Consider the following 12,469-nt stretch of genomic DNA (forward strand, 5'->3'; position numbering starts at 1 on the left):
TTAGTTGAGATGAAAGCATGTTTGATCTGAGAGCTCAAAACAGCGAATGTCTTAAAGTTGCATTCTCTCTGATTGGAACACATCATTTGAATGGAGAATTTAAAAACTATGCCAATGGCACAATTCCCGCTGTATTGACCTCTTTTTGCTTTGGATCAAAGAACTGGATCACAACTTAGGATGAGATTTTATTCGAGAAGCTTTTTTAAAGTTTGTAGTTGTTTATGAAGAACAAATGCTTTCACACAAATATGTAGATATACTATGTAGTTCACATATATTTATTATTAGTCACACAATTCCTCTGTGATGTGTAAGAACATATTTTTATTGTTTTTGATGTGTTAGTTTTCATGTACATTTTTTTTTGTTCCTTGCAGGTTGTGGAAGGTGAGGCTCAAAATATAATAAATAGCGAGAAGAATTCAAAGGTAGTGGTGAAAATCTTACGTGAAGATGCTACACCAACTGATCAGATGTACTTCCTACACGAAGTACGGTATCATCGGGATCTAAACCATCCAAATATTCTTAGGTTGCTTGGGCGGTGTCTTGAGAAAGATCCTTTTCTGCTGTTGTTGGAAGCTAGTCCAGGGGTAAGATTTTTTAATTATACCACTTCTGAGCATCTAAGTAAAAGCAAAAGGAAGAAGGAGAAGACGCTCTTAAAAATACCATGGATCAGATCATTCAGTGAATTGTACTTCCACCTTAAGTTATAATGTGAAAATTATTTGTTCTGTCACATATGAAAACAGCCATGTGCTATACCTAGTACAAACAGCTGTCAGCATCTCTCTAATACTTTTGAATATATGTTGGCAGAAAAGACAGCAGTGGACAGATTGTTTACATAGAGTAAAAGCTGAAATATATTTGTAGAGTTTGTGATGTAACACAGTGTCCACATCTGCAGGAAACACATGGAAATTATGCTCATGTGAATCTTTGATTACCACTCCCGAGTTATCCAAATTGTTCATAACATTTTCATTTTACAGTGCCCGATTGGCTTTACTGTCCACTAAATTAGAGTTTCAGAGTGAAATTTCTGTGGATATATGGTGCGTAATGCTCTCAGTACTAACCCCCCCCCCCCCCCTAAATATCACATGTTCCTCATTGCAGAGATGGAAAGTCTACATGGTATGTCAACAATAAAGATGGCTGGAGTTTTACTTAAGGCAGTTGATATTTTGGATTAACATGTTGGTAGGTAGATGGAGTTTCTGATCTTTGCCATCATTTTCACTGTGTCTAGTAAAAAGTGTTTTTGTAAATACGTTTGGATTAAAGGAGACCACTCACCAAAAAGCAGAAGCATTGAATTATGCCTATCCAAAACTTGATGCATATGGTCCAGTCACTTTAATGTGACCACCACCTATGTTCGACATCATTGTGCAATAACCATTCACAGACAACAGGTGGCAGCACTAGCAGTGGAGGCCATATAAAGTGGGTTAGGGCACGGGAAACAGTGAAGTTGTTGTCGTAATGCAGAAATGGAGCAATTTATCTGACATCCAACAGGGCATGACATTGGCTTTCAGGCCAAGGGTGGAAGCATTTTGAAATGGCTAAGTTTGTAAATTGCTCACATGCTGCCTAGGTTAAAGTAAACTGTGCATGGCAAAATGGCACTATCCAATACCGGTGCCGAGGAGGCTGTGGTGCACCACAGGCTATAGATGACAGGAGTGAATGATGGCTGCAGATATTTGTACAGGCGAATAAATGTGCAACTGTTGAGCAACTCGCCACCCATATGAACCAAGGAGCTACTACCAGCATTTCCTCAATGACTGTTCAGCAAATGTTGCTGTGTATGGGACTCTTGAGCAGGCACCTGGTTCATTCAACCATGCTAACTGATGTTCATTGGCGATGAAGACTGGAATCTGCATGCCATTACCACAACTGGATAGCAACTGAGAGCGGTGACAAGTGGCCTTTTCAGATGAATAATGTGTTATGCTCAATCTGACAAATGGTCTTTGGCGTGTTCAGACCTGCGACAATTGCCGGAAAGGTCCAGGCCAGAGGAGGGAGCATTATGGTCTGGGAAATGTTTTCTTGGAATTCCCTGGGTGATCTCATCATTCTGGAAGGCACAGAGGTTGAACACAAGTATGTAGCTATCCTTGGGAACCATGACCACCCCTGCATGCAGTTTCAAACAATGGAAAATCCAGGATACAATAATAATAATTGCATTATGAAAAGGATAGATTGCTACTCACCATATAGCAGAGATTTTGAGTTGCAGACAGGTACAAAAAAACAACTACTGAACACGTGAAGTTGTTGCCAGAAGGCCATCTTCCAAAATATGTATATTGGAAGGAGACCTTCTGGTTGAAAAATTATGTGTTCAGTAGACTTAATGTTGTGTCTGTGTGTGACTCAAAATCTTCACCCTACATGACGTTTGTTTTTCATCAGCACAGCATGATGGCATCTACCAGCAGAACAATGCTACATATTAACACAGCTTGCAATGTATGTGTGCAATTTGAAGAGCACCAGGAGGAGTTGACCATAGTCCCCTGGCCACTAAACCCTCCAGATTAAAACCCAGTTGAGAATCTGGCTGCTCACACCACGGATCCTCAACCATAAAATCTATCATAACTGGCCACGCCACTGGAGTCGGCATGGCTCTGCATCTCTGTCAGTACCATCCAGAACCTCATTGGTTCTTTTCTTGCACATTCATACTGTAAAAGGTGGCTATTCAGGCTTTTGATTGGTGGTTACATTAATGTGACTGGTTCATGTGTGTTCTACCATAACTTGTTTTTGTATTTTTAGAACAGGAATTTGTCATAATTTCTGTTAAATTCTATTTTACAATTGAGCTACTTGTCTACAATATAGAAATTCCATATTGTGGAAACTGTTTTGAAAGACAGTAGTTTTCTGTGATTATCAGTGTAACAATTCATAATTAACTGAACAGAGAGAGAGAGAGAGAGAGAGAGAGAGAGAGAGAGAGAGAGAGAGAGAGTGAGTGAGTGAGTGAGTGAGTGAGGGCGAGAATGTGTGTAAGTGAGAATGTCTCAAGCATATTGAGATACGTGCTTCCTGTAAAAGTGTTCTCAGCAAAGAAAAATGGACTATACACCTTTTCCCATGAAACTGCACAACACATTAAATTTTGGAGAGTCCCTCTCATGTTGTACAACTGCATGTGGTTGTTCCTACCCCATATTCTCACATTATGACAGTTCACATTTCTATTTAAACGGAGTGTTGCCTTGTCACTAAACACTAAGTGTGGAAGAAAACTGTCATCCTCCATCTCACCAGGAACAATATTACAGAACTCCACACATTGTTGTTTGTCACCTTCATGAAGAGCTTGCAGTAGCTGAATTTTGTACGTTTTCATGTTTCAATGTTGATGCAACACATGGCAGATGGACTTTGGGGGATGTTGAGCTGTGGACCTGCACAGTGAATGGATTCCTGCGGACTCCTCATGAAACTATGGTGGATGCGTTCAAAGTCTGTGTCAGACACTCGGGGATGGACCGGCGATTTGCTTTTACACAAACAAACTGTTTCTCAGAATTGTTCACGCCATCATCTAATGCTCTGTGCTGTAGGAGGAACCACATCATACCTAGTATGAAAGTCATGCTGAACAATTATTACTGACCTGCACTGAACAAAATGTAGGACACAAAATGCTTTCTGTTGTCCCAACAGCATTTTTGTTAGAACTGAATGGGCACACACTGCTGTACCAAGCGGGAACCATTTAAAACTTGAGAGTTTTCTATTTTCAACAGTATGTTGTTTATAACACATATCTCAGATAACATAATATTTATGACTTTTTTTTAATTGGATGATTCTTTTTGATTCACCCTGTATACTGAGGGTCTCACTGATGCCTTTACAGATCATAATTGCCCTCCCCACCTTGTACAAAAACAGATTCCCGTGCCATATCTTTGCAGTCACCCAACACCTCCAAAAGCCCCACCATCCGGCCACAGAGGAGCAGTCCCCTCGTGACTCAGTACCACCCAGGACTGGAGCACCTGAATTATATTCTACGCCAGGGTTTCAAATATCTTTTGTCATGACCTGGAATGAGAAATGTCCTATCTGCTATCATTTCCATTCCTCCCACAATGGCATTCCCCCCCCCCCCCCCCCCCCCCCGAACCTACTCAATTTCTTGTCCATCCCTGCACTGCCCCTGCTACCAGCCCCTTGCCTCATGGCTCATAACCCTGTAATAGACGTAGATGCAAAATGTGTCCCATACATCCTACCATCACCACCTACTCCAGTCATGTCACAAACACCACCTATCCCATTAAAGGCAGGGCTACCTGTGAAAACAGTCATGTGATATACAAGCTAAGGTGCAACCACTGTGCTGCATTCTATGTGAACGTGACAACCAACAAGCTGTCTGTCCGCATGAATGGCCACTGACAAACTGTGTCCAAGAAACAACTGGACCACCCTGTTGCTGAGCACGCCGCCCAATGCAATGTCTTTCATTTCAATGACTGCTTCACAGCATGTGCCATCTGGATACTTCCCACCTACACCAGCTTATCTGACTCGTGCAGGTGGGAACTCTCCCTGCAGTACATCCCATGTTTCCGTAACCCTCCTGGACTCAATCTGTGTTAGTCATGTCTGTGCCCATCTGGCTGTTTCCATTCCAGCACTACACAGTCCTCTGTTCCCCTAATGCACCCAGTATTTTTAACTTGTCTCCTTCTCCGCAAACCCCCCTCTTCTCCCCTGCCCTCTGTCTAAACTTCCAACTGCACCTAGTTGCCCCACTCTCTATCTCATCCGCGCACACTTCCAGCAGCACTTTACTGTCCCACACTCCCACCCCTACCCTGCTATTGCTCCCCTTCCCTCCCCCAACCTCCTCCTTACCCCCACCCGGTTGCCTCTCCCATAATGCCCTGCTGCCTGCAGTGTGGCTCTACCTGCCAAGTACTGTGGTCGTGTGTGTGTGCGCGTTGCATTTGCATGAGTATGTGCTTGTGCGAATGTTCTCTACTTTTGACAAAGGCCTTCTTGGCCTTAAGCTAATTTTCCAACAGTCTTTTTGTTGCACATTTCTGTGTCTCAGCTTCTCCACTATATGGTGAGTACCAACTATCCTTTTCATTACATTGTTACATTCCATCCTGGATTTTTCATTGTTTAATACTATTTAAGATTGCATTGTAATTTGTTACTACTGTTACAGGCAGTTGTTTTTGCAAAAGTGAAGTGTAATGCTAGTACTTTTTTTGTATCTGTTTCACTGTAGGAAGATATTTTTTTTTAGGGAGATGTGAAGACATTTTTGATGCAGAATGCATCAACAGCAGATGTTCTTAATCAGCAAGGTGTGACATTGAAAATGGCCTGCAATATTGCAGCCGGTTTACATCATATGCATTCAAAAGGATTTGTACATACGTAAGTAGTTTTCATTATTTTTCTGCTAATCACCCTCAACATGTATGCAACTATGTGTTGGTGTGTGACTTATTGGTAAAATATATAAAGTTTCAGCTACCTGAGGCTTTACACTTAATCAATTCTCTTTCTCTGGTTCTACTTATTTATGCTTCAGATTCTCCTTAATCAATTCTCTTTCTCTGGTTCTACTTATTTATGCTTCAGATTCTCCTTCTTTTGTATTCAGACAGATCAATCACACCTTTTCATTCACACAAAAAATATCTCGGTGACTATATATTTTTTACAAAGGATATTCATAAATTAGCCTCAGATTGGCTGTTAGAAAAGAAAAACTACATAATTGTTTTACATATTAGATTGATGCATAAATTTGTAGTGTTTTTCCATAAGTTTAATAACCATAACAGATACGCATAACAGAGACGTATATTCTCCTTCACTATTTACAACAATCTCCCAGTGCTAGGGTAACTTTTTGATTCTGCAATTGTAAAAGTCGCCTGGTTTTGAGGCAAAAAACTCATCAAGCCTCATTTGAATTGTATTTTCATCTGTGAGGGAAGATCCTTGAAGATTGTTTGATAGAGAGAGGAGTCTGGCAGAATGCGAGCAGGCGTTATTGTGGAGTAGCATCACTTTTTGCTGTCCTCCTGGTCATTGTTCTTTGATTGCATCTGCAAGACAGGAGCAGTTCATACTGGACCACAGAGTTGCTGTTCCACCAGACACAGAACATTGTTTTGTGGATGCACACAGGTCTTTGTATGGGGAGTTGCTGCTTTGTTTAAGCTCAGCCATTCCTTTCTTTTCCTTATATTAGTATAAAGGCACCGATTCTTGTGATAGGAATGTTCGGTGTTATTCACGAGCCAATTGACATTGAGCAAGCAGTGATGTACATATGGCCACGCAGCGATTTTTGTGATTTAGGCCTAGAGCATATATCTGCATACCTGATTTTTGAACCTTCCTCATTGCACATAAATGTTGCACAATGGAATGATCACAGTTAATCACATTTGCCAGTTCTCGGGCACTCCGACATTGGAGCATTGTGGATTAATGTATTTAAATTACCTTCATCAACCCCTGAAGGTCTTTCTGAATGTGGAGAGTTGCTAATGGCAAAACAATCCTCCTTTAAATGAGAAAACCATTTTCCTGCCATGCTCTGTCTAGTGACATTATCCCCATACACAGTGCATGTGTTTCTGGCTGCCTCTACTGTTGTCACCCCTCTATTGAACTCAGACAGAAGAATATGTCAGAAATGTTCTAACTTCTCCACTTGGCACTCCACTTTCTAGTGTTCACAGCTCCACTCACCATCTCCAAATGACAAAATAACGACTCAGATAGCAACAGTGTTGACATTACTTCTCCACAAAGACAATGGAAATTCAATAATTTGTGGTATTTGTTAAAGGACATCTTCTACACACCATGAGCTATACTAGAAATGTTTATTTGCGAAAACCATTTTTTTGGGTTTATAACGCATCACTAGTGGCGTATTATGTATGTTTATAGCACTGATGATGGGTTATAAGACTGAAAACCAGTTTTGGCAAATAAACCTGTCTAGATCCACTCTTGGTGTATAGGAGATGGCCTTTAATAAATATCTGACAGCTGCAGAGCACCAGGCATGCAAGATTTGCCATATTGCGACATCAGCTACATTATCCCTTCCTCAAAGAACAGTGCCGCCTGGTGCTTCAGCCAGCTGTTGACAGCATCCTTGAGCACATCCTTGGTCATGAAGTGCTGAGCTGCCAGCCAGGCCTTTATCTTTGTAAGAGACAAAAATTGCTTGGTGCCAAGTGTGGGCTGCAGGGAGAATGTTGAAAAATCTACTGGCCTGAAAAGTTTGAATTTTTCCTTCATTCAGTTTGCAGCATGTGGTCGTGTATTGTTGTGAAGTAATAATGATCACTTTGGTAATCATCACATGCTGTTTGTTTTGGTTTGTCCTTCAGAGTTTCATAAAGTGTCTCACAATAAACCTGTGATGTTGCAATATTCTCGAGAAATATTCTTGTGAAATATATTATCAAAATTTCTTTGTGATTCCAGAAAACTGTAACAATCATTTTGTGGTTTAACATCATCTGCTTGGACTGCCCTTTAGTTTCAGAGTTCACATACTGCACCCTTGTCTCGTCCCTAGTCACTATTTTGTTCAGAAATTTCTCTCTCTCTCTTCATGTAGCATTCAAGTGGTGTTAGGCTGAACAAATTACTTCAGTTTTGTGATCATTGATAAGAAATTTTGGTGCCCATCCACACTCAGAACTTCTGCTAACCTAAGCTTTCCATGATGTTGTTAAAGAGGGTTGTCCTATAAATCCAAGCCACATCTTCAGAAACTGTGGAAACTGTGGATAGACAACTTGCACTCATAATTTCATAAGCATGTTGCACAAGTTCATCAGTCACATCTGTGTGTCTTTCTTGAGAGATTTCATCATGCACATCTATGTGACTGGCCTTGAATTTTGTGCATTATTCCCTCACAACACCATCACTCGTAACCCTTGCCCCGTACACACGTCACATTGGTGATGAATCACAGCAGCATTGACTCCATGTGCTTGCAGGAAATGAATGACAGAATGTATATCACAGTTGATGGGAGACACAGTAACAACATACATTTCAACTGCTTTGTAACAATGAAGATAATCAATTAGTGATAATATAATATAAATGGATAGATAAAAAAATGTACTCACCAAGCAGTGGTAGAGGGACACACACACACACACACACACACACACACACACACACAAAGGATTTAACTATTACAAGCTTTTGGAGCTGCCACTTGGTGAGTAGATTTTTTATCTATCTGTTTATATTATATTCCAATTGCTTTGCCGTTTACACACTGATGAATGAAATAATGAGCTGGCTGATGCAACATGACCTCCTTTTTCATACACATAGGCATCATGAAGCTACAAGCAGTTGCTTATTTTTAATAACCACACTGAGGTTAATGTATGAGTAGCACTCATATAATGGCAGTTTTTTATTTTATTCTTTCAAATTTCTTTCTGTAATTTGCTCAAAGGTTAATCAGCTGTTTCTTACTGTGTGCATTGAATTTTTTTTACGATCTTTCCTTTCATACTGCTGAGAGTTTTTTTAAAGCTAGAGTTGCTGTAAAAACAGTTTCTTTATTATCAATTATTCTCTAATGCTAGATTGTAGGAACCAAACAACATCCATATTTCAGTCAGTTCTTATTTATTTTTCTTTAAGCTACCAGTTTTGGCACTTCATAGTGCCATCCTCAGGTCCCTATGCACACTGTGAATGGATGTACCACAAAGCTTGGTGCAGTACAGCAGGTGCCATCAAATAAATCTGGATTCAGTGAATATTTTTCTGAAGTGGGTACCCCAGCTGTTAGACAACCACACACTTGTTGTTTAATCATTGGGGTACTCACTTCAGAAAAATATTCATTGAATCCACTTGTTGTATTGCTCCAAGCTTTGTGGTACATCTGTTCACAGTGTGCATAGGGACCAAGGATGTCATCAATGGCACCAGTGCAGTGCCAAAACTGGTAGCTTCAAGAAAAGTTAATAAGAATTAATTGAAATATGTTGGTTTCTGCTTTACATACTGTTTGATCAGCCACTGTCCTGAGTCTATGATGGATCCTAAAAAATGACCAACTATATCCATAACCACAATTAGTTCTTCTTTGAAGGCATCACTTACAAACAAATCTTTGGCAGAGTAATAGGCACTAGGATGGCACCAGCCTGTGTCAACCTAGTCATGGGCCATGTAGAGAAATCTGTTGTAAACAACCAGAATTTCAAAGACCTTACCTGGTTCAGTTACATCTTCATGATCTGGACTGAGATTGAGGACACCTTGTCCACATTCTTCCAGAACCTAAACACCCTCTGGTACTCCGCAACCCAACAAGCCAACTGCCTCTGTGTTGACCTCCATCTCGAGGGTGGCTACATTAGTATCTCCATCCACATCAGATTTACCAACCACCAACAATACCTCCACTTTGGCAGCTGCCACCCATTCAACACCAAGAAATCTCTTTCATACAGCTTAGTTCTTCCATACAGGCCTATTGTGATGAGAAGTCCCTCTCCAGATATACCATGGGTGTCACTGAGATCTTCACAGACCGAACTAACTAACCCTTGCAACTTTATCCAGGAATGGATCTGCCATGCCTTGTCCTCCCAGTCATTTATCATCCCCCACATTCCCACTGTCTGGCTACAAAGGAGTCCCCCTCTCATGATTCGGTAACCACCCAGAACTGGAGCAACAGAACCAAATTTTTCTCCTGAGTCTTGACTACTTCTCTTCATGCCCTAAAATACGAAATGTCCTCCCCACTATCATCCTCATCCTTCCTGCAGGGTGTATTCAGCTGCCCACCCCATCTACTCAATATCCTTATCTGTCCCTACTCCACCCTGCTCCCAACCCATAACGTCTGACTCGTGTCCCCAAACTAGACCTACATGCAAGACCTGCCCCATACATCCTCCCACCACCACCTAATTTGGGTGTCTCCTACCTATCAAGGCAGGGCCACCTATGAAAGTAGCCATGTGATCTATCAACTTAGCTGCAACCTTTGTGTTACTTTCTACATGGGCATGACAACTAACAAGTTGTCCACATGAATGGCCACTGTGCCAAACTGTGGCCAAGAGACAACTGGACCCCCTAGTTGGTGAGTCTGTCACCCAACACAGTGTGCATCACTGTAACAACTGCTTTGCAGTCTGTGCCATTTGGATTCTTTCCACCAACTCCAGCTTTTGAAAAGTTTTCTCATGTGGGAACTATGTTTGCAACATGTTTTTCACCCCTGTAAACCTCTGGCTTTAACATTCGCTAGTCCCTGTCTTCCACATGCTTGCTGGAGGTCTACATTTAGCATTTGTGCTCACTCGAATTAATCAATGCATGTCATTCTGTGAAAGTTCAGCAAATGTCAGTGTAGTCACTTTGCTCACAGGGAGCAATTGTGTTTGACTTCCCTCATGCTCGTTCAAGCATCCCATGTTCAAATGGCCTGATCATCCTCTCTGGAAAAAGGGGAAAAATCCACTTCTCCGATTTTCACACTGTAAAACCACTACAGGGTGTACAAGACTATGCTATGCCATTTTACGAACTTATTTTTTCATCAAAAGCTTTAATTTTTGTGTGTGGAAAAGAAAATTGCTATCTTCATTTCACATTTGTTTTCATAATAATTTTCGATAGTGTTTCTCAATCAATTTTGAAGTAAGTTTATGATTGAAAAAACTGATTTTTTTCGCACATGGTAGTATGAAATCTTAGCTTCTTAATAAACCATTTACCTTTTCATTATTTGTAACATTCAAGCACTTGATTTACAAATATTGTATTGAAAAAGTGTGATAGTGTGCACCTTACCAATCACTACTTTTAGACGATACATTTTTCTCAGCCAATGTCAGTTGAAAAAATATGGAATTTGTTGTGGGACATTGTGGAATATACCCTGCTTCCTCCCCTATAATTCTGTGAAGTTCTGATAGGTGGCGGCAATATACGTAGCCTTCAAAATGGCATCTGTAATGGAGGTGCGTTCCAAGCAGAGAGCTGTCATTGAGATTCTTTTGGCAGAAAACCAGAGCATAATGGATATTCATAGGCACTTACAGAATGTCTCCAGAGACCTGGCAGTGAACAAAAGTGTGGTGAGTCGTTGAGCGAGGCATCTGTCATCACCACAACAAAGACACACAATCCTATCCAATGTCCTATGTGTTGGCTGGCCACACACAGGTGTAATACTGAAGAAATGACTTCAGCATGATCATCACCACAACAATTGCAAACAAATTTCTTCTCCATGACACTGCAAGATCACAAACAAGTCACCGGCCGCTGTGGCCGAGCGGTTCTAGTTGCTTCAGTCCAGAACTGGGCGACTGCTACGGTTGCAGGTTTGGATCCTGCCTTGGGCATGAATGTGTCTGATGTCCGTAGGTTAGTTAGGTTTAAGTAGTTCTAAGTTCTAGGGGACTGATAACCTCAGATGGTAAGTCCCATAGTGCTCAGAACCATTTGAACAAGTAAGTCAGTGCACCTGAGATGAGCTCACAGAATCATTGGACTATCCTTCCTCATTCACCCTAAAGCCCAGATTCTGCACCTTCTGAATTCCATCTCTTTGTCTCAATGAACGATGCACTCTGCGGGAAGCAGTACATGGATGATGATTTGGGGGGGGGGGGGGTGTATTGATCCAGCAAGACATTGGCTAAAATGTTCACAATATAGTGGTGCCGTGCACACATACAGGCCCTCCCAGTAAGGTGGCATAAGGCCATTGCATTGAACAGAGATTATGTTGAAAAAGAGGGTTTCATAGCCAAAAGTATGGGAAATAACATGCTGTACTGGAATCCTGGATATGGCCAATCTGTGTTCAGAAAAAAAGCAATGTGTTTGAATAGCCCCTTGTAGCTAAAAGATCAAAAAAGTTTTTTGAAATTGTACTCACACCAAGATCTGCCTTTTTTGCATGTAAATGTGAGCTATTAAATGGTCTCAATGCTACGATCACAAGCTGATGGATTCATGTGGGCTTAATTTAATTTCAAACACTGCAGGAGAGAAAAATGAATTACTAGCAATCGCTCAGCCATGGTATCAAACCCTCGTTTGATTTTAATTTTACATATTCAGAAAACTCCAAATATACATGAATTTTTCCCTTGGCAATAACCGAACACACTGAAGAATCATCTGTTTTAGCCCTGTCGTAAAAGCAAATAATTCTTGTCTATTTCTGATGAAATTGCAAAAATAAATCCCAACAGGTTCTTCCTGCATCTACCTTCTTAAACAGTTGTTATACGTCATTCCTTGTCACTAACTGGCAAGCCATTCAACATAGGTCACCACCTGTGAAGTCATAAAATTTCTCTTCTGTGTGAAAGTAAGTAAGACAGAAGTTTCTTTTTCAATTCTGCAC

The 12,469-nt window shown here is 40.9% G+C and overlaps 1 protein-coding gene across 1 annotated transcript in view; it reads left to right on the forward strand.

Annotated features, from left to right (window-relative positions):
* The window catches only part of LOC126235055 (uncharacterized), a 671,255-nt gene that overhangs the window by 558,376 nt on the left and 100,410 nt on the right, over window positions 1-12,469 (forward strand). The window contains exons 5-6 of the mRNA XM_049943791.1: window positions 381-596; window positions 5,318-5,451. Coding sequence (XP_049799748.1) covers window positions 381-596; window positions 5,318-5,451 — 350 coding nt within the window. The remainder of the gene's footprint in view (window positions 1-380; window positions 597-5,317; window positions 5,452-12,469) is intronic.

This window comes from Schistocerca nitens, chromosome 2 (assembly GCF_023898315.1).
Source record: "Schistocerca nitens isolate TAMUIC-IGC-003100 chromosome 2, iqSchNite1.1, whole genome shotgun sequence".
Classification (NCBI taxonomy): domain Eukaryota; kingdom Metazoa; phylum Arthropoda; class Insecta; order Orthoptera; family Acrididae; genus Schistocerca; species Schistocerca nitens.